Source organism: Pelobates fuscus, chromosome 6 (assembly GCF_036172605.1).
Source record: "Pelobates fuscus isolate aPelFus1 chromosome 6, aPelFus1.pri, whole genome shotgun sequence".
Taxonomy (NCBI): Eukaryota; Metazoa; Chordata; class Amphibia; order Anura; family Pelobatidae; genus Pelobates; species Pelobates fuscus.
Window position 1 is genome coordinate 306134243 of NC_086322.1, and position 24119 is coordinate 306158361.

Genomic DNA, 24119 nt, shown 5'->3' on the forward strand with positions numbered 1-24119 from the left:
GGCTAACGCAGTAAAGGAATTGAAGAATGCTCGGGATGTGTATAAGGCTAACGCAGTAAAGGAATTGAACAATGCTCAGGATGTGTATAAGGCTAACACAGTAAAAGAATTGATGAATGTTCAGGATGTGTATAAGGCTAACACAGTAAATTAATTAAAGAATGCTCGGGATGTGTATAAGGCTAACACAGTAAATGAATTGAAGAATGCTCGGGATGTGTATAAGGCTAACACAGTAAAGGAATTGAAGAATGCTCAGGATGTGTATAAGGCTAACACAGTAATGGAATTAAGGAATGCTCGGGATGTGTATAAGGCTAACAGTAAATGAGTTGAAGAATGCTCGGGATGTGTATAAGGCTAACGCAATAAAGGAATTGAAGAATGTTCAGGATGTGTATAAGGGTAACGCAGTAAAGGAATTGAAGAATGCTCAGGATGTGTACAAGGCTAACACAGTAAAGGAATTGAAGAATACTTAGGATATGTATAAGGACATACAAGATGGGGAAACTGGATAAAATTTGCTGTCACAATTTACTGGTGTGTCTAATGCATTAATTTGATCTTCACGCCTACACATGCCTTAACGTATAAACAGAAAGTAAAGCAAAATACAACCACAACACTTGCAAAGCTACTTCTTGAAAGAGTTCAAGGTTTGTAAATATAATGGATATGGATCTCAAAAGGTGTACATCATCAAATTAACCACGTCTCAACAAACCTAGTTGACATTATCTCTATAATCAGAATTTTATTTTATTTTTAAACCAAAGACCAGAGTCCAAGTCACAGTTCCAAAAAATATATATGATGTGGAGGAAGAGCTGGTTTCAGCGAGCTCTCTTTTTTGACACCACGGGCCAATGCTCTTTGACCCGAGAAACATTCGCCACCCATGTTCGGGAGGTTGGACACATGCACTTCTGGCTACGGAAGGCACTGTACAAGGAGGTCTGCAAGCGGCTGAGATCAGAGTGCACTCCGGATAAGGTCGCCTATATCCCAGAATTTGACCAGATGATGCTGGCCTTCATTGCACGAGGGGCTAGAGACTCAAGGAAAAGAGTTGAGAAAGGGTGCAAGGGAGCCCAGGATAAGCCCCTCGATCATGTCGGGCCACTCGCCCGGGTTCTGACCCTAATAGATGAGGCATACACCCAGGCTCACTCCTTTCCACAGACAACGCACGCGACGGGGCGCACAATGTTCGTGAATGGCCCCAGAGATGTTTTGCTTCCTGGGCAACACAAATATGGCCCTCTTTTCGGAGAGACGCTGGGCAGCCTTATTCCGAATTGATGGCAAATTGGTAAACCTCGGGGCTAAAATCTTAGGCCCACAGGCACATGGAAATTATTTGGTGAGCCTTTCATGAAAGGTTGATGCTTTGTCAGAAGAATCTGCTCAACCCTTGGGGGTCACAGGTTCAATTCCCCAGCAGGGTAACTCAGCCCTTTTGAGGTAGATAAAATTAATACCATTAAATTGGGTAAAAGTTACATCAATAGGATGCACTTGGAAACCAGGAAATATCTGAATGTCTCTTTCCTGGTTAAACATTTTTACATACCACTATTTCAAGATGGAAGGTATCCATCTATTGCGGCACCTCCAGCAAGGAGGAGACTGGTTCACCTGCCTGGACTTAAAGACCACTACCTGCCTGACAATGGCAGTTGTCCCTCCTTACAGTTCCTCTGGAACGGTACACCATTGCATTTCACCTGCCTCCCCGTCGGGGCTCCGTTCGGCACCACAGTGCTTTGCGAAAGTTTCTGAAACCAGTGATGGCTTACTTACAGGGTCAATGCATACGATGGACAACATTCCTGGATGACATTCTACTCTCCGACCAGAATCATAACCACCCTTTTTCACTGGTACCCATGATGGTAAGAAATCAGACAAGAATTTTGATGGTGGCTCGACGGTATACATGTCTGGAATTGTTAGCAGGCGCCTCTGCTATCTGAAGTCTAACGAAAGGGAGATCCAATTGCTGTATCCTGCTATGCATGGACAATTTCTCCGCACTTTATCACATCAACCACTTAGGTGGCATTTGTTCTCAGAAACCAACGTACCTCACAAAGGAAATCTTCGACTATTGCCTACCACGCAATACCACATTGATGGTGGAACATCTTCCAGGGGAAACCTCTCGACACTGGAGGGACATCAATGATTGGCACCTAGCTCCACACACATTGGCAACACTGAACAACCTGAGAGGTCCGCTCACGATCGACTTTTCGCGTCTAGCACAAACCGCCAACTACCGATATTCTACAGCGGATTACCAGACCTGGAGGGTGCAGCGGTAGACACGTTCCTGCAGGCATGGCCATCAGAAGGGACTTATGCATTTCCACCCTTTGCAATGATTGCAAAAATGGTTCAACACATCAGATGGCTAGAAATGGCAAGCCCCCTGGTGACGCCCTGGTGGCAGAGTCAACCTTGGTCCCCAGATCTCCTCTCATTGTCATACCAGGACCCTCCACTATTAACAGACGATCAGATGATACTCATGGATTCCATGGGGAATCCTCATCCCATGCTACAAGAAGGACATCTCTCTTTAGTCGCCTCGAGTCTTTCGGGGGTGCTTGATGCACCGATGACTTATCATCAACGGCTAGAGATATACTCTGGGACGCATGGGCCCCTCTCAGCTTGGAATTCACAGGTCAATTGGTCAGATTTTGGACATTCGACCATTCCACGTGGACGCCTTCTCGTTTTCTCCGAAAGGTGTCCCTCTTCGGGTGTTTCGACGTACAAGATGGACTCAACATCGGCTTTTTACAAATTTTTTCCATCGGAACCCAACTTTTACGTGGTCCAGACACTGCAGGTCTATGTACGGCTGGTATCCTACGTTAAGCCACATGGGCAAATCTTGGTTACCACCATGACCCTCTGGGTACAATGGCTTTTATCTCTTTCCAGGATTGACCCTTCCTTCTGCGTGCACTCTGTTTGGGGTGCGGCTGCCTCTTCCGCCTTCACAGCGGGGGCCTCCTTATGAGATCTATTGCTCTCGGCAGCCTGGTGCCGAGAACCCACCTTTTGGATGATTTACTCTCACCCGTCCTCCATTACCGCTTTCTCTCTATTACCTTAGCGCTAATTCTAAATATAAAGCCTCCTGTCATGTGATAAAATTGAAGATTATGCTAGCTTTAGTGTACTAATAATCCTAATTATAATAACGACAGGAGGCGAGTATTCCCCCCCCCCCTATTGAATTTCCCTCCCATTCAGGTGGGTTCACATCTCCAGGTAGGTGATGTATGTTATCAATAGGGTACTGGTCGTTTTCTTGTGATTACGTAACTGACTCTATTCATTCTAAATGGAAAGTTGGGGTTGTTTTTCTTATATAGTTGATAAATGTATGGATATTCTATATTAGGTAGCTATATTATGGTACGTAGGTTCCATTTTATAGATCATGATAGATCGTGATAGTGCCGAATTATTGCGCACCTTTTATGTGAGGGTTACTCATATTGTTCAGGTTTACATTTCATATCAATAAAACGTGCTCGGTCTCTTTCAGCTTAAAAGACACAAAGGGATCTTCTACATCAAGCGTACAAGGATATTCGTTGTTCCCAGTTCCAACCTGAAATTTGAACTGTCTTCGTTATTCCGTATGGTTCTTCAGTTGATCGTGTGACTTGTGATGTTGCCGTTATTAAGAGAAAATGACTCAGTGGAAGGCGTATCTTATACTCTCTGCCTGTTTCTGATTGGTTCCTTTTTTCCTCTATATGTCTTTGCTGCTATTTAGTAGTAAAGGAAGATTATGCAAAATACTCGCCTCCTGTCATTATTAAAATTAAGATTATTCGTTACACTAAAGCTAAAGCATAATCTTCAGTTTGCATTGGTCAGTTTACAAAGAAATTAAAATCACTTGCGGTGTGTGTAGGACGTGGTAGGAAAAATCTAAACCAAACAAATTGCTCATTCAGATCTCTGGTCTATGTTGAGCTCATCAACCATTTAAAAAAAAAAAAAAAAAATAAGTTTTATAAAATGATTTGACTCCCCCTTTAATCACCTCCAGATTCTCCTGCATTTAACCCCTTAAGGACACATGTCATGATTCCCTTTTATTCCATAAGTTTGGTCCTTAAGGGGTTAAAGGCAGATCTGAAATCTTTGAGATATTTATTACTTTAAATGATGCTTTTGAAAAATATTAAAATATTTCTGTTTACCTCCCTTTTCTGTATTTTGAGCAGCAAACAAGTTCAAGAATTACAAAATAAAAAATAAAAAACAGAAGTTTAGAGAGAAACACATATAAAAACCAGGCATTGTGGGAAATCACAAAATTCAAGTTAGAGTCGAGCTGGAAGAACTCTCCAACCAAGTTGTTAATCTAGTTTATTCAGAGAGTAGATTTGGAGAATCAGTTTGGGCCGAACTGCAATTGATCTGCATTTGGGCCGTTCGGGAGATCACTTGAATTTCCTAAATCCGAGGCAAAGTGACGAACAAAACTTCTTCTGAATTCTGGCACCAAACCCCCACCCAAAATATGAAAGATTATTGATGGCTGGGGGACACATCATGTGAGAAGTGACCAATAGATTTAAAAAAATAAAATAAAAAAAATCTATATTTACATCTTATGTTTAATATATACAGGGAGTGCAGAATTATTAGGCAAATGAGTATTTTGACCACATCATCCTCTTTATGCATGTTGTCTTACTCCAAGCTGTATAGGCTCGAAAGCCTACTACTAATTAAGCATATTAGGTGATGTGCATCTCTGTAATGAGAAGGGGTGTGGTCTAATGACATCAACACCCTATATCAGGTGTGCATAATTATTAGGCAACTTCCTTTCCTTTGGCAAAATGGGTCAAAAGAAGGACTTAACAGGCTCAGAAAAGTCAAAAATAGTGAGATATCTTGCAGAGGGATGCAGCACTCTTAAAATTGCAAAGCTTCTGAAGCGTGATCATCGAACAATCAAGCGTTTCATTCAAAATAGTCAACAGGGTCGCAAGAAGCGTGTGGAGAAACCAAGGCGCAAAATAACTGCCCATGAACTGAGAAAAGTCAAGCGTGCAGCTGCCAAGATGCCACTTGCCACCAGTTTGGCCATATTTCAGAGCTGCAACATCACTGGAGTTCCCAAAAGCACAAGGTGTGCAATACTCAGAGACATGGCCAAGGTAAGAAAGGCTGAAAGGCGACCACCACTGAACAAGACACACAAGCTGAAACGTCAAGACTGGGCCAAGAAATATCTCAAGATTGATTTTTCTAAGGTTTTATGGACTGATGAAATGAGAGTGAGTCTTGATGGGCCAGATGGATGGATTGGTAAAGGGCAGAGAGCTCCAGTCCGACTCAGACGTCAGCAAGGTGGAGGTGGAGTACTGGTTTGGGCTGGTATCATCAAAGATGAGCTTGTGGGGCCTTTTCGGGTTGAGGATGGAGTCAAGCTCAACTCCCAGTCCTACTGCCAGTTTCTGGAAGACACCTTCTTCAAGCAGTGGTACAGGAAGAAGTCTGCATCCTTCAAGAAAAACATGATTTTCATGCAGGACAATGCTCCATCACACGCGTCCAAGTACTCCACAGCGTGGCTGGCAAGAAAGGGTATAAAAGAAGAAAATCTAATGACATGGCCTCCTTGTTCACCTGATCTGAACCCCATTGAGAACCTGTGGTCCATCATCAAATGTGAGATTTACAAGGAGGGAAAACAGTACACCTCTCTGAACAGTGTCTGGGAGGCTGTGGTTGCTTCTGCACGCAATGTTGATGGTGAACAGATCAAAACACTGACAGAATCCATAGATGGCAGGCTTTTGAGTGTCCTTGCAAAGAAAGGTGGCTATATTGGTCACTGATTTGTTTTTGTTTTGTTTTTGAATGTCAGAAATGTATATTTGTGAATGTTGAGATGTTATATTGGTTTCACTGGTAAAAATAAATAATTGAAATGGGTATATATTTGTTTTTTGTTAAGTTGCCTAATAATTCTGCACTCCCTGTATAGATTGATCGATTTTATGGAATAACTTCTAATAAAGGAATGCTTTTTATCTCCAAAGGACTGTGAGTGCAAGCCGTCCTTTACTATATTATATTTTCGGCTATGGCTTATCTTTCAACCGGCATTTTAATATTTGGGTCAGTCTGTGTGCAAGGACTTTTGTGCTTAGATATATATTATGTGTGTATTTCGCAGTACACAGATTGACCCATTTTTGCGCCCTTTTTGTTTGTCTATTTCAGTTCTCGGTACCACTTGGCAGTTCTCTATTCCCATTCGGAGAAAAAAAAATCAATCAGGAAGGATTTCAACAAACAGATAATCCTGCAACATTTCACTATTTTCGGGGGAACATTTCATACCGACAGCACAGGTGAGTTTCCCCGTCCGTTCCTGTAGTAATCGCACAATCTGAGCTTTCTGGGTCGGAGCGCAGCGGCAGCACACCACGGCGGGACACTGACACGCTAACTCCATGAATTCATACTCATAGTACTTCAGACAAACCTAAACAGGAAAACAGAGATTGAAACACCCATTGTGCAGCGCCACGGAATTTGCTAGCGCTATATTAATAATAAAAAAATAATAAGAATTCTGATTAGGAAGAAGAATGCTGATACACCAGCTCGGGCTGACATTTTACAATAAAAACAAAGGTTCAAATGAACAGTCTCATTAATTCCATGTATGAAAGGGACAGTATTGATAAAGACTGATAGGATTTACATATCACACCCTCCCACACATTTCCGTCACAAATACTTTGTTATTTTTGGCAGTGTTTGTAGACTTTGTTATGAATGTGTCTTTCCTGTAAACGGTAATAGTAAAGATTTTGCTTTTCAAACACAGATCTAGAGCATGCACACAATTCTACAATAGGAGGGGGTGAAAAGAAAGATAAATACAAAGTGTATACAACACTGCGGATATATTCTTGGTTCTGTACCCATAAATTAGAGTGTGTCTCCATCTTTTTACCGTATTTACTCGAATCTAATGTGCTCCTCAATGTTTGAAACCTGGAAACTGAAATTTTTTTTTTTTTTTTTTTTTGTTGGTGTATTTAATTTGCATTTATACACGATTCTACTATACAACATTGTGCTACCATGAAAATGTTTTTTTTTGCCTGGGTGAATTCGCCGGAATAAAATTCTCCTGTGTAAATTTGCCAGAATGCAATTCACCGAAAAACGTTCTAATTTTGCCCCGAATGTAATACGGATTCAAATAGTGGAATATTTACGAACGTAAATGCACGTTTTAATTTTAAATTTTCTAAAAAAAAAAAAAATGTAAGTGTCCATATCAAAAATGATACTATTTGTCAGATTATAATTATAGCATATCATTACATAATTGTCTAGGTTGATAAAAAGACAAAAGTCAATTAAGGTCAACTTTGAAACTCATTATTTATGCTGTTGATCCAAAATAAGGAAAACCCCTGATTGTAGCCATTTCTAATTATGCCACAAAAAGGGGGGAGAAAATCCTTCTTGACTCCATAATGGCAACCAGATTTCTCCTTGGATCAACAACCTGTTTACAGGTCTACCAACTATATCCTTGAATATTCTGTTCATGCAACAAAAGCAAGCAAGTCTGTTTAAGCAGTGACAAGAGTTATCACTGTAGCTCCAAGAACCAATGGGATCGAAAAGGTCTGGGGGGATTCTCACAAAGCTTTATACCTTCAGATTATAATTGTAGTAAACAAACCTTTTTCTAGAGGGGGACCGTAGCAAGTGTCATAACCACTTTAATAGTATTGGAAATAAATTAAATCAATCTCCCCCAAACAGTCTACCAGTTACATAAATACTCCGATCATGCACGGCATCCAATACGGCAAAATATATGTCCCACTTATAAACCGCCTCAATTAGAAAATATTCCAGTTAAAATACCCACCTCCAAGGAGTCCCCCGATATAACCAGAGCACAGTCATGCTTCCTCCGAAATGCATTTAATTCCAAGTGGGCTTCTCCTCTGTTCGTTACCTAAGAAAAACCAAACAAAATTAAGTCGAATCTACTGGACATTTTTACAAAATATTTATTGTTGTGGTTCAGGTTCCTCATTGAAATAAACCAATAAAAACACTTTTGTGTTGACTTAACACTTGGCACATCCAGGTAAAATTATAATATAACATATATATATCACTTTGTAATTAGAAAAAAAAATGTGTGCGTTACAACCTCCATAATCTAATAAAAACAAATTGTTTTGGATCTAGAAAATGAACCGTCGGGAAAATGGTTAAGATTTTTATTAATCAAACTCAAGCAAGTCCAACAGTTGGAGTTTAATAAAATACAAGATGGCTGCTCCCAGAGGCATTTATAATACTAACTTTGTTTTTATATATAAAACAATGGATTACAAAATAACATGTGAAAATGTTGGCTGGGAGAGGTTAACGAATGTTATCTGGGTAAACAGGCAGAGTATTGGTCTTCATTTTCACAGTAATCATTGCATGGGAGATCTCGTGTCACGCGGTGTGTACTCACAGATCGGAATGTATGGATGTCCTGGTTTCTGGTCACCAAATGGGCATTCTTTGCGGTGCAGGTGGCAGTTTCTAGCTTGTCTCCTGTTAGCATCCAAACCTACAGATTGCACAAATAAACCCTTCAATGTCACCGAATTAGAGCAATTCTACAAAGAATCAAGAGACACAAACTTTCTCTGCATGAAATACGGATATTCCGTTCTAGGGAGCTTTTGGTGATGGATGTTTCTGCCAAAGTCGATACAAGCAGTTAAGTTCAAGAAGGCCAATTACTTTTTCACACAGGGTCAGCGGATGTTGGATAACTTTTTTACATCAATAAAATAAACATTTAAAAACTGAATTTTGTGTTTACTTGGTTTATATTTTGTAGGAAGCCATTAAACCATTCAGTGTGACAAATATGTAAATATAGAGGAAATCGAGATGGGGCAAATACTTTTTCACAGCAACATCCTCCCTAGATAGCTCAGAGATTGTTCCCCTTATCTAGGATTTCCATGTTTAAGGATACCCAAATTAGAGATCCGTTAATTTTTAGATAGCACCCTAATTGGCAAACTAACGTGGGATTGCTATATTTAAAGATTCCAAATAATGGGGCTATCTACTAAATAGCTTTCTAATTTGTTATTCCTGGCAATCCCACACACGGTTACCAAATTAGGAGTTTATCTACTAAACAGTTGGAAAATCAAAATTAAGAAAAGATTGAGAATGCATAATTGGATTTGTATAAATAAACAAACTAAATTAATTTGGAGAAACGAAGCCGCTCACTGGACGTAATTCAGTGTAGCTGAACTTTTTATCTAATGTTTCACTCATGCACAAGTTTCCAGAGAGGACCGTTTGTTAAATGTAATCTCAGTAGCCTGCAGCCCAAGCTGAAAAATGAAAAATCAAGCTCCGGCAAGAGTTTGTGTTCAATTGTGAATGATCTAACAGAGGATGTGATGCGCTGTACCTTCATGCCAGCATTCCTTAACATTTCCAAGGTAGGGCGGACATCAGCTTGCAGCTGGTCTTCAACTCCCGTAAGACACAGTAACTCCATCTCCATTTCCAAACTCTCTATCACAGTCGCTACTTTCAGGGAACGATCGTGAACACTGAGCTTTGCCTGGACATATCGAGCCTGTAGCAAACAAACAGAATCCCGTAAATCCAAAATAATAATGAGTAGAGGTGGATCACTCACATTGTCTACGACTCTTACTGATCTAATTAGGAGACACTAAATATGGGCATGGATTGATGGACCTGAAGAATCAATGGTTTAAATCATATGGAAGCCCCAGATTCTGCTTCCTGTGCTCTCGGTCCTCTTTTCCTGACCTACTTTGAGGAAACCAGGAGAACAAATTCTGTTTAGGTGCAATGAGCAAGATCACATTGAAACAGACATTTGATAACAGTTTTTAGGCCTTTGTCTACTTTCTCTCTTTTGGTCGTTAGAGAAGCACCACTGCTGAGAAATGCATGTTTCGGGTGATCCTTTTCAGTTGAGCAGCCCGTACGGCCCCTTAGTTTCGGCCCATTTGGAAGTGACCTTATAAAAATTTCAGGAGGTTATGGATAGCCACTAAAGACACTTTTATAATTATAACTTTTTACAGTTATATTTTGTATTTGGTATAGAGCATATTTTGTATCTACATATTGTACAAAAAAACCAAGGTCTCCCTAGACACCCAACATGATTTTGTTTTCCTATTTTTAAAATAAAATCAGAATTTGCTTTCGAGAGAAAAGCCTAAAATGACGAACTTCTGTGTGAAATAAACCCATCTAAAAGCTGTATCTGTCCATCAACCTGATCTCTGTGCATTCAAATTTATTTGTTTCGTGTACCTTTTTCTCATTTTCAAAAAATGTTTTAAAAGCACTAATGTACCGAGATAGATCTAAACAACCTCACCTCAAAATCCTGGTACTGTTCTTCAGTGAGTGATTTTTTGGCCACGACTAGTACTCTTAGACCCTCCCGAGCCATATTCCCACACTGAAACATCAGAACATACATGTTTTAAGAATACCGAACGCAAGCGGCTATCACAGAGACCAATAAAATATTGCAAAAGGATTACATATTAAGAGGAAAGAAAACAAAAACACAATCTAAACACAAAGAAACATTGACAGGATTAAGGTTAATTTCAAATTTAATGTCAAATTAGCTGAACCGAATGTTTCCAGTCCAGATATATTTACCTTGAATTTGCAATACAGATTCGAATTCTCCCTTTACTAAAAAAAACCCTGACTTCTGCGTGTTAAAAAGCTTGCCAACCAGTAGATTGTTATTATTTATAAAAAGCCAACAAATTCTGCAGCGCTGTACAATGTCCTACAAGAGCTATTGGTCAGCCCAACTTTCTAATGATAATGATAATAAATGACAGCAAACGGTGCATGTCAGTCAGTGGAAGGCCTGGATCCAGGGCTGGTAAGATGCTGATTGATATCTGTTTTCTACACGCCTAGAACTGAACAATAATACACTCAAAGGAGTTGGCATTAGACTTGAGCATTCAGTTTTGCACGAACATGTTTTTGTCCGAACTTCAGCTATTCATCCGAAAGACAAAGAAACAAATTGGTCGTTGGATGAAATTTCACCCTGCAATTCGTTCTTTCGTTTGTTTTTCGTTTATTACAAGGAGGGAGCTACCGGCTCTTGTAATCTTATAATATTTAAAAATATAACTGCTCGGAACTTCCTAAATTGCCCCATGCTCCCCCTCACCCTATTGGGGTCAATATGACCACATATTACTATAAGGAAAGTTAAATTCTCCCTCCTGCCCCTACCACCATGTCGCGAGTTGGAGCATGTCTACTACAGCAAGCCATCAGTAGTTGCTCACTGTCATAAGAAAAAGACTAGCAACTGGACTGGGCCCCGCCTGTCAGTCTCACGATTTACCTGTCACGAAGACGGTTTTTTAAAGCAGCACACTCTCAGTCAAACATAGGTCCACCTCTCACTTTCTTTATTTTTTAGGGCCCCACGCACCACCAATGTGTAGGGGGCTGGGGGTCAATAGATACACATCCCCCATTATTATTTAAGGCCCCCACTCACAGAGGTCCCAACATTGCATTTAAGAGCTGGGTTGGGGCTGGAGGGGGACACTAGGTTCCCAGTTTAGTTTAATTGCCCTCATACTATATCGCACCCAGTTAATTATTTAAATAAGTGCCCACAATGGAGGCCTGGCGGACCTTTACCAGGCCCCCCTTTATTGGATTAGTGACTGGTCAGCAGTAGTTGCCCACTCGCTAGTCTTTTTTTTTGTCAATCTCTTTTTTATTGAGGCATAAAAGTATATGGGATACAGAATGAGAGAGGGGAGACGATAATGCTTCATACATAATGGGTATAATACAATGCAGTATATATCATCTGTGCTTAACTTTGAGCCTCATTTTTTATTAATAGGAGTTGGTCTAGTAAGTTTAACGTAGTAGTAAAGAGAGTAGTGGTTGGACTTAAGTGAGAAATTAGGCAGCGTCATAGCAATAACACTAAACAGGCAAATAAGGTAAGCATATGTTAAGCTACGTTACCACTTATAGTCGAGTCGTAAAAGTCTACAAGGTGTTAAAGTGAGTTAGAAATAATTCTTATTACTTGCTCTCGTGCCTACTATGTGATTAATACGGCTTAAACAGTGGAGATTAATACTCGAGTGCCAGTCAGTCTGGTTCAGCTCCTTTATATTGGTACATTAATAAACAGGCTTGTGGCGTTTGTCCAATTGAACGTCACTAAGGTTAAAGTGAGAGCAGGCATAAAACATTTAGCGATAGGGACCTCGCTTGGTACACGTTATCAGGAAAAACAAGATTAATAAGCAGATCTTAAACTTCAGCTGGCTGACCAGGCTAACCCATGATATGCAGGCATAATTCATGCTCCACTTGTTAGTGCTGGCTATAAAACTTGTTGGGAGCATTCAAGGCTTGGGAGTGGGGTTAGAGGAGGTAGCGACAGTAAAAAATGCCTGCCCCTTTCTGGGGCCTATCGGGCTACCGTGAAAACATGTGCAGAGTGAGACAGTAAACAATATGAGCCATTTAACAAAACTACAAAATCAATGTAACTCTTTCTCAGAGCTAAACTGTGGTATAACAGCAGTCCAACATTCAGACTTTACATGCTTGAGAACCGCCGTGGTTCGGGGCTGCTTGTATATTTGCCCTCTGCTCTCTGTGGGTGTCAGTCCCGGTCGTGCAGTCTGTCAGATGAAGCTGCTAGTTGGCGGGCCCGGCTGACCTTATAGAGGCTTTGTGTGGTGTGGCTCTTTCATCCGATGCCGTCTCTGTGGGAGCAGCTAGCGTTTGGTGGTGAGGTATTTGGGGCCGCTAGAGCAGTGGACAGTATGGCGGCATCCCTCCTGCCCCAGGCTGTTGTATGGGCCTGCATCTCTGTGCCACGAACTCTGCAGCTTCTGGAGCTCGAGTTTTCGCCCCGTTCGGGGGTAGTGGAGGGCCTGATGTACTTGGGCCACTTACGGCGCTGAAGCCTCCGTGGATGTGGGCGATGCTTCTGGGTCTTCACCCCTGTGGCCTCCAGCCCGGGTAGGCTCTGTGGTATGGGGTTGCGTGGGTTGTCTGTCGCTGTGCCCAAGGGTATGCCTCCCTGTCTCCGCTGCCGGCCGACCCGTTCACCCGCTGTTTGTGCAGGTCCCTGCCTGGGTTGCGTAGTTTGCTGGCGGTCTTTCAACCTTCGTCGGGAGGCCGCCCTGGGAGCTGCTGGTGGGTGTCTGCGTAGTTGGCGGCGGATGGTGGGGCGTATCCATGCCGCTGCTCGTTTCATAGCTAGCTGAAAGATCTGGCTTTTGGTGTGGAGTGCTGACCAGAGGCTTTCGCCAAGCCGGTCAAAGAACTCCAGAGTGTGTATAGGTGGTTTGATGCGGGTTTTCACCTGCACGGATTGCGTCCGAGCCGCCATTTTGGTTGGGCCCTGGCAGTTTTGCTTGTCTTCAGGCTCTATCGCTTGTTTGGGGGTAACCGTCCCCAGCGAGGACCGGGATGACCCCCGCCGGTCCAGGGGGGGGGGTAGCAGGGTTGAGTGTGTTTCTCTTGTGTGAGCGGGTCCCTTGCCGGGTGATCGGCCGCCTCCCCCATGCTGCAGGCTCCGCTCCGTTGTAGGCCGCATGGCCGATACAGGCTCTCTTAGTGCCAGTCTGTGCGGGACTGGTATCAATCTGGTCTCTGTAAGGTTCTGTGTCGTAATCCAAGCACCTTGTGTTGCTGGCTCCTGTGGTTTGGACAGGATTAGTGTAGTTGTGTCTGCCGGTGCTGGAGCTTTCAGATTGCACGTCCTGCCATCTTGGCTGTCAGGCCCCGCCCCCCAGAACAAATCTATTTGAATGTGGCAGCATGCACTTTTCTGTGTCTGGATCGGTTGTTCATGCAGCATGCATCCTTATCTAGTGCCAGGCAGTGGGTAGGTAACACGGACATGCAGCAGGTACAGCAGGACTTACTACCTAGCATAGCCGCTAGTCTTTTTTTTTATTTATTTTTTTATAACAGTCACTTGCTGCTTGCTGTTTAGTAGACATGCCCCTACTCGCAGCATTCTGGGTAGGTGTAAGAGAGGACACCCTCCCTCATTTACCAATACTTAGTATTATTTCTTAGTATTAGTATAGTTGTCTGAAAGCTTTCATCTTTTTAGTCGATAGCTCCCTCATCCTTGTGGGATTGCCATAAAGATACCAAAAATGATAGATATAATAAATAGAGCTCCCTTATCTGGCACCCTTGAAAATAGCAATCCCACAATGGTACCCGTTTAGGGAGTTATCTACTAAATGGCTGTAAGAAGCAGCTGTGGCCCGCAACACGGATTTGAATTTCATTAATCAAATGACATTTTGAAATAAAACATATTTTTTTCCAAATTTAGTCTAAAAACGAATGAACAAATGGACGAAATTCAGTTCAGATGAAGCTAATTTTTTTTTCTGCAGATGAAACTAAAATTTCGGTGGCACCAAAGTCTAGTTGCCAATTGCTAACTTTGGATTATTTTTATGTATAACTGTCTTACAGTGCCACCTAGTGTCCATCTAAACCAATTACAATAGGTTGTGTTACTTCTATAAAAATACAGCATCACATTCACTTTACCTCTTCTTCCAGCCAATCGTTATATTGCACAATTCCTGCCATTACCACATCGGCCCCTTTCATATAGAACGTGATGTCTCCCGTAGTGTCCTCCTAATGGACAAAGTACAGAAAGAAGGAAATGTTTTGGTTTTGCTTAATTTTGTAAATTTATAAAACAGGAGACATTCTGTACAAACGAACAAAAACAATGTAACTGGGGTCAAATAAATTGAGCAAAAAGGTATAGAAAGCCTCAGTCTTGTGGGTTGGATGATGAGAGTTGCAGTCTAACGGTAACCTTAAAGAACTACTGTAGGCACTATAACCATTTCATTGAAGTGGTTATAGTGTCTGGAGTCCCCTGGCTCTGTCCCTCCATTTACTGTTAAACACTTTTTGAGCCGTTTGACAGTGAACAAGGGTCCCTGACCACCCACAGCCTGGCCCCTACTGAAGGCGTGGTTAAGGCAGAGATTACACACTTCCGTCCTGCCATAGCGATTCATAGCAGGATTGGGCGTTGTGATAAATGAAGCTGCAATGCTTCCTTATTAACCCAAGCAGCACAAAGGGGATGGGCTGCTGGGAGATTTCATTTAGCATTAAAACATTTGAAATAGTTTAACCAGGAATGGAAGAACAGCGCCAGGGGACTCCAGACACTATAACTACTTCATTGAGATAATGCAGTAATTGTGCCTACAGTGTCCCTTTAAACCTGATTTCCACCGTTCTCAGCTTTCAGAGAGTGAGGTTTGTGTTTAATTGTTGACATTATTAAAGGTGTTTAAAGACATCTACATAGGAAATGGTGCACAGCCCTTACTTCCCGTGAATGAATACCGGCCAATCAAATCTTATAGCGTTGGGTCCAACATAAATACTATGTCAACTCTCTCAGTCATGAGTCATTTCCTTTGGAGTGGGTTCAGGAGAAGGTTAGGGCTTTCTCATATGGTGGATGAATCACAACATCAATCTGCTCAAAATCATTTAACCAACATGTATTGTTTGGACAGGACAGCCTTTCCACGCATGCTCCGAGATGGCCACCATCCAGGCGTTTGTCTGGAATTCAATTCTCAAAGCCCTCATCTCTCGACCACAAACAATTGTTGGGAGGTGGTTTGGAAGATGAAAGAATACATCGTGCTAGAACATCAAAGCCTCCAGGCATAGGACCGGACGTGTATTCTAAGACATCACAGTAAAGCCACCTTGTGACCAGAAAATACAAATGGGACTATTCTGAGGGAGGTAGCCACTTTCCAGTACAATAAAGTTAAAGAGAGCTGAATATGTGGATGCTGTGCAGTGGTTGTATTATTACTTTGTATAATGTGTGTTTATGGCAATGTGTTTTAATGGAGTAAAATAGTCTTTGCAAATATCTTAAAAATATTTCTAAAATAAAATAAAAAAACCTTTCCTTGCTCTTTAAACCCCTTAAGGACCAAACTTCTGGAATAAAAGGGAATCATGACATGTCACACATGTCATGTGTCCTTAAGGGGTTAAAACCGGGTTCTTGAAGATCGAGATCCATAAGAAAAAACAGGGAGGCTATCGCACATGCACCGATCGGATGGTCTTTCTAGAAATGGGTATTCCTAATGTTCTAGTGCTCTAGACACGGTTAGGAGACCAGGCCAGCACTGCCAGGGTTAAGAAACGGTAGTTAACGCCTGCTTTTCCCCCAGAGAGCGCCAGTTCCCTTGCTCAAACGCTGACTCTTTGGCCGAGATCACGGATCTCAGCCAATCCAATACTTTCCCAAAGGACAGCATTGGGAGGCTAGTGTGTCAATCAGTCTGCCTGAGACCATTTTAATCTGCTATTTTACTGAAGCGCCTCTAGTGGGCGTCTGTTTTATTGACAGCCATTAGAAGCAAGTTAACCCTGCGAGGAAAACATTGCCGGTCCTGCAGAATAGCTGTGAGTTAAATGGGGGAACATGGCATTCAGACCTTTTATTAGCGGGACACTCCAGACCCTTAAAGCAATTTATCTTGTTGAAGTGCTTTTTTTGTGAAGATTGTGTCCTCTTTTTTTTTTTTCCCATTTTAAAAAAAGTGCAGATTCCAATTGAAATTGACACTTTTAGAAATGAACCTTGTTCCACCCCCCTGTCTGTCAATCAGACACCCAGTCCTGTTACTTCCTGGTTTGTTTAGCTCAGTGGAGATAAACTCAAGAGGCAGCAATTGCCCAGAGCACCTGCCGTGCAAAGACTTCTCATTGAGCTGCATTGGGAAGTCTGTGATTGGACAGCCACAGAAAGTCTGGAGGGGGTTAGAAAGGGAGGGTTTGCAAAGGCAGAAGACAAGAGAGATCAGCGATGTGATGTTTACATACATTGGCCGGGAATGCTAGCTGACAATAGTGGGTTGTAGTGGTTATGGTGCTTAGAGTCCCTTTTTAAGGTATAAATCTGGAAGGCGCTCACTAACCACCAACTTCAAAGCTCACAGAATTTAATAGTTTATTTTTTTCTAAAAAGTTTGGGCAAAAAAAGATTGGAATTTAGCTACAATGTACGATGATGTATTGCATAAACCTGGGACAGAAAACGGTTTACCAACCTTGACAATTATACCCATCCGTTTGCTTTCATATGTGAAGGGGAAGATTTGCAAAATGGTGAAGTTTAGAATTTGGCCACTAGGTGTCCTCAGCTGCATGGAAGATTGATCTCTTCCAACCAGAGTCAAACCAACACTCTCCGTCCATTGCACAAGCGCCACCTGGGTCACAGAAAGCGTAACAGGTCATTAATGTACAGAGGAAACAAAAGATACATTGAAACACAACAATCCTAGTCATAGCTCCTCCATTGTACAGCGCTATGGAATCTGATGGCGCTATATAAATAAATAATAATTGTTATCTCCCCACAAGGTCCTATTACACTCAATGAAGCCTGGCAGACGTTGGCTTTTATTAAGGATAGCATACGTTGGCCAACTAAGGCCCTATGTATTTATTGAATTAAAATTCCCATCATTCTCAGAACGACCTGCTAGATAACAGAAGGGCAGGTGAAATGAGGCTTTTGGAGGCAGGAGAGCTCCAGGTTTTTTAATATCATTCCAACCGTCCAACCAAAAAAGGACCCAAACACTTCTGGCCCAATAATTACTATAATAAACTGAAATAGTTCAACAAACAGTAACGGTGCTTAGAGTGTCCCTTTAATTAGTGTATTCCAGTGTATATATATAGGGACAGTGAAAGGGGAATATCACCGACTGCTGGAGGAAGATTGCCCTAAAATATTGGTGTACATAGAGCCACACACACACCAACACACAGATTGGCCGCGCTGTCAATCAGCCTGATACTTTGTATATGTTAAGACACACGCTCCTGATTACAAGGGTGGGCTAATCACATCACTTAGTATAAAGGGGTCGCTTGTCAGAATGAGCCTTCTGCAGGCAATGTGAATTGGCTTCCTAAATACAGACATGTAGCCGGATTTGGACGTGGTCTCTGTACATGTTACGAACATGTGGGAACCCACACTCACTCCCTCCCTCTAAGAATAATTATTAGGATATATACATTAATGCATATTTTTAACATTTTGGTTTTCATGAATAGAAAACCCAACCGTGTCCTTTAAAAGGAAATGAAATTATCGAGAAAACACTTAATCATAGGATTTGGTCAGTCACCAGTTTCAAGCAGATATGACACTGCGACAGATACATATGATTTACTTTGTGGATAAATATTATAAGAGAACTTTAGAATAATTATAAAAATAATTTAAGTTTAAGTGAAACATAATAAAAATGATTAAATTGTGTATTGACTAAACCACGGTGCAGAATTGATAAAAAAAATGTTAGATTAAATAAAAATCTGGACTGGAAAAAAGTCCTGTTTGCTTAATTTGCCCTAAACATGGTTATTCCCTTGTGTCAGTTTAGTGATTAACCCAATATGCTCAGTCTATTTCCAGCCTTATATTCTTATTCTAACAGAGTCGTGTTAAGCAATGGGGATGGTGCTAGATATCTGAATGTCGTCTGAAAGAGCCACCAGGTCCCTTATCTGCAATCTGTTTATATCGATTTCACTCCCCTGATAGGTACCCCGGGGCCGTAACCGATACGGCAATGAGAAAGTATTTTGGAGGGAGGGAAAGCACAGGAAACCAATTTAGGAAATCCTGAGGTCTGTTTCAGGAAACAAATTGCAAACCGACTGGTAAAATATATTTAAAATTATTGTAAAGAAGTGAAAGAACAAACAATGCCCACTTAATTGATGGCAGTGACTTCCTGAACACAGAGAGATCTGATACAATTACACTGTAAAAACGCATTGCAGAGCCTGTATTGTCAGCACCAACGTGGACTTAGGAACGGGATAGTTACATCTAATATTCATTACATTCAGCTATTCGTAAAGAGAGCCGAAAAAACCCACTTTTAAATGATTTGCATAAATGGACAGAATGTTTAGGTAGAATGTGCGGATCTAGCTTTGTATTTAGCAGTATATGTTTCTGTGATATGTACAGATCCTTTCTCTATACATTGGATCAATTAATAAATCGATAGATTTCGGATTAAACCCGCCTGCAGTCATGTGATGTGTCTAAATGTGCCATGTAGTATGGATAGAATTTATAGCATTGTATGAAATGATATGTATTTACAATAATAAAACACATTTCGCGCTGTTGAATGCTTCCATTATGTGAGCACTTTGCACAATCCAATTTCATAGGTTTGTTACTTAATAAAAGCCAAAACTCTATCGAAGAAGCGTTTTCATTAATTAAAATAATACTTTACAAAAGTTACAAAACATTAATGGTTCCATCCTTTACAGCGGCACGGCCCCCTCCTTATGGACACACACTAACACAGTATACGGACACGCACTAACGCGGTATATGGACACGCACTAACACAATATACGGACACACGCACTAATACGATATACGGACACACACACTAACACGATATACGGACACGCACTAACGTGGTATAAGGACACGCACTAACACAATATACGGACACACGCACTAACACGATATACGGACACACACACTAACACGATATACGGACACGCACTAACGTGGTATAAGGACACGCACTAACACAATATACGGACACACGCACTAACACGATATACGGACACACGCACTAACACGATATACGGACACACACACTAACACGATATACGGACACGCACTAACGTGGTATAAGGACACGCACTAACGTGGTATAAGGACACGCACTAACACAATATATGGACACACGCACTAACACGATATACGGACACACGCACTAACACGATATACGGACACACACACTAACACGATATACGGACACACACACTAACACGATATACGGACACGCACTAACGTGGTATAAGGACACGCACTAACACAATATACGGACACACGCACTAACACGATATACGGACACACGCACTAACACGATATACGGACACACGCACTAACACGATACATGGACACACACGCACTAACACGATACATGGACACACACACACACTAACACAATATAGCGACACCCACTAACACAATATAGCGACACCCACTAACACAATATAGCGACACCCACTAACACAATATAGCGACACCCACTAACACAATATAGCGACACCCACTAACACAATATAGCGACACCCACTAACACAATATAGCGACACCCACTAACACAATATAGCGACACCCACTAACACAATATAGCGACTCCCACTAACACAATATAGCGACACCCACTAACACAATATAGCGACACCCACTAACACAATATAGCGACACTCACCAACACAATATAGCGACACTCACCAACACAATATAGCGACACACAATAACACGATACACGGACACACACTAACACAATATAGCGACACACACTAACACAATATAGCGACACACACTAACACAATATAGCGACACCCACTAACACAATATAGCGACACCCACTAACACAATATAGCGACACCCACTAACACAATATAGCGACACTCACTAACACAATATAGCGACACTCACTAACACAATATAGCGACACACAATAACACGATACACGGACACACACTAACACAATATAGCGACACCCACTAACACAATATAGCGACACCCACTAACACAATATAGCGACACCCACTAACACAATATAGCGACACCCACTAACACAATATAGCGACACCCACTAACACAATATAGCGACACTCACTAACACAATATAGCGACACACAATAACACGATACACGGACACACACTAACGCGGTATACGGACACACACTAACACAAGATAGCAACACACACTAACACAATATACCGACACACACTAACACAATATACCGACACACACTAACACAATATACCGACACACACTAACACAATATACCGACACACACTAACACAATATACCGACACACACTAACACAATATACCGACACACACTAACACAATAACACAATATACCAACACACACTAACACGGTATACGGACACACACTAACACAAGATAGCAACACACACTAACACAATATACCGACACACACTAACACAATATACCGACACACACACAATAACACAATATACCGTCACACACTATCACGGTATACGGACACACACTAACACAAGATAGCGACACACACTAACACAATATACTGACACACACTAACACAATATACCGACACACACTAACACGATACATGGACACACTAACACGATCGGACGTATAGTGACATGATCCACAGGATCGAGCATATAATCATAATTGTAAGTTTGTATCTATTGCTATAAAGCACGGAATATCAACATTTCATTAAATATTCACCCTACACGAGAAATATTATAGAAGCAGATTACCTAACTGTACAAACACATGGCATTCTCCAAGAAATGTCATAAATAATCCTGTGGGTTTTTACTTCGGGATGCAAGTCTTTTGAGGTTCCATATTCCAAAACCATTTACTTGGACAAATCACACAGGCCAAGATCAACTGGCACTCTCTGATGTTTTTTAAAGATATTGTAGGACTCAGACAATCTATGTCTTGGAGATTTCAACTCCAGCTAGGACCTCAGACTAAAAATGCCAAGTAGGTCTTACAGCCTCTACGGAGACACCAAGAATTAATTACCGTACATTCAAACGAGAGATCAGTACTCAGTCTCAGAGTATGATGGCTGTAAAACATTACATAATATTCTAGTGATCCACCATCACTACATCAAGACATTACACAATGAAGACAAAAAGCCCACTAATGTTTCTGTTCAGATACAGCGAATCTCTTGGCATTAGACTAACTATGAGGAGTTATTCTGACATACAAACTCACACAGGATATTTTATAATTGCAAACATCAGAACCCATGGTGTCTCTGTCTGAATACCTCATCAGGGCTTGAAGCCTGATACACTCTGCAGGAATCCTCAAACTGGCGTTCAGCCTCGGCCTGGTCAGTCACGCCATTAGATTCATAGGAAGGCGTCACATTGTGGCACAGAGCGATGCCCTTCACGGCCTCATACACCCGGCTGCTCATAGTTTTCCGTACTTTGGTGGTCAGGCCTTTCTGAGCAGGAGGGTCTTGAGAAGGCTGGAGGAAGACAGAGCAAAACACAATAAAAAACAAATGAGAAAATAAAATAAACATTCTGGCATTACACAATGAGTCCAAACGCTCAAACAAATATAGGCAAATATAACAAAGGACAGTCTAAATTTCATTGTAAATCTTATTGTATACGCACGTTTTAAAATATCCCGGCAATGTGTGAAACAATCTGGATATTTATGTTTAGATGTCTTTCCCAGGGACACTTACTGGCAATGTGGTCTGACCAGGATACGACCCTGGGGACACTGACATTACAACAGATAAGTCGGGAGACGAGCTGAAAGCGAGAGATTACATCTCTGTCTCCCCATTCCCTCTACCTGCATTACGCAACATGGAAAGGGTCAGAATTAACTTTAGCAGCTGCAAATTGAAATCACTGGCAGGTTGGGATAGATCTGTCCCAATGCCAGCAATCTGTGCCCGGGATACGTACGTCCCAATGCTAGCAATATCTGGCCAGAATATGTACGTCCCAATGCTAGCAATCTGTGCCCGGGATACGTACTGTATGTCTCAAAGCTAGCAATCTCTGGTCAGAATACATACGTCCCAATGCTCGCAATATCTGGCTGGAATACGTACGTCCCAATGCTAGCAATCTCTGGCCAGAATACGTACGTCCCAATGCTAGCAATATCTGGCTGGAATATGTACGTCCCAATGCTAGCAATCTCTGGCCAGACTAGGTACGTCCTAATGCTAGCAATCTCTGGCCAGAATACGAACGCCCCAATGCTAGCAATATCTGGCTGGAATATGTACGTCCCAATGCTAGCAATCTCTGGCAAGAATGCGTACGTTCCAATGCTAGCAATCTCTGGCCGGGATGTGTACATCCCAATGCTAGAAATCTCTGGCCGGGATGTGTACGTCCCAATGTTAGCAATCTCTGCCCGGAATACGTACGTCCCAATGCTAGCAATCTCTGGCCGGATTGTGGACGTCCCAATGCTAGCAATCTCTGGCCGGATTGTGGACGTCCCAATGCTGCAATCTCTGGCCAGATTGTGGACGTCCCAATGCTAGCAATCTCTGGCCAGATTGTGGATGTCCCAATGCTAGCAATCTCTGGCCAGATTGTGGACATCCCAATGCTAGCAATCTCTGGACAGATTGTGGACATCCCAATGCTAGCAATCTCTGGCCAGATTGTGGACATCCCAATGCTAGCAATCTCTGGCCAGATTGTGGACGTCCCAATGCTAGCAATCTCTGGCCGGATTGTGGACGTCCCAATGCTGCAATCTCTGGCCAGATTGTGGACGTCCCAATGCTAGCAATCTCTGGCCAGATTGTGGATGTCCCAATGCTAGCAATCTCTGGCCAGATTGTGGACATCCCAATGCTAGCAATCTCTGGACAGATTGTGGACATCCCAATGCTAGCAATCTCTGGACAGATTGTGGACATCCCAATGCTAGCAATCTCTGGACAGATTGTGGACATCCCAATGCTAGCAATCTCTGGCCAGATTGTGGACGTCCCAATGCTAGCAATCTCTGGCCAGATTGTGGACGTCCCAATGCTAGCAATCTCTGGCCAGATTGTGGACGTCCCAATGCTAGCAATCTCTGGCCAGATTGTGGACGTCCCAATGCTAGCAATCTCTGGCCAGATTGTGGACGTCCCAATGCTAGCAATCTCTGGCCAGATTGTGGACGTCCCAATGCTAGCAATCTCTGGCCAGATTGTGGACGTCCCAATGTTAGCAATCTCCGTTTGGGATTCGTACGGCCCAGTAGTCACTCACACCATACATTACAGTTTTTATTACGTGGTGTGATATTTCACCCTGTG

At 42.0% G+C, this 24119-nt stretch overlaps 1 protein-coding gene across 1 annotated transcript in view; it reads right to left on the bottom strand.

Annotated features, from left to right (window-relative positions):
• Window positions 1-24119, bottom strand: part of ATP9A (ATPase phospholipid transporting 9A (putative)) — a 101912-nt gene that overhangs the window by 17391 nt on the left and 60402 nt on the right. The window contains exons 14-21 of the mRNA XM_063459699.1: window positions 22092-22298; window positions 17277-17438; window positions 14713-14805; window positions 10487-10570; window positions 9533-9703; window positions 8564-8662; window positions 7958-8047; window positions 6400-6544 (exon numbers count right to left, since the gene is read on the bottom strand). Of these exons, the coding sequence (XP_063315769.1) occupies window positions 6400-6544; window positions 7958-8047; window positions 8564-8662; window positions 9533-9703; window positions 10487-10570; window positions 14713-14805; window positions 17277-17438; window positions 22092-22298 (1051 nt within the window). The remainder of the gene's footprint in view (window positions 1-6399; window positions 6545-7957; window positions 8048-8563; window positions 8663-9532; window positions 9704-10486; window positions 10571-14712; window positions 14806-17276; window positions 17439-22091; window positions 22299-24119) is intronic.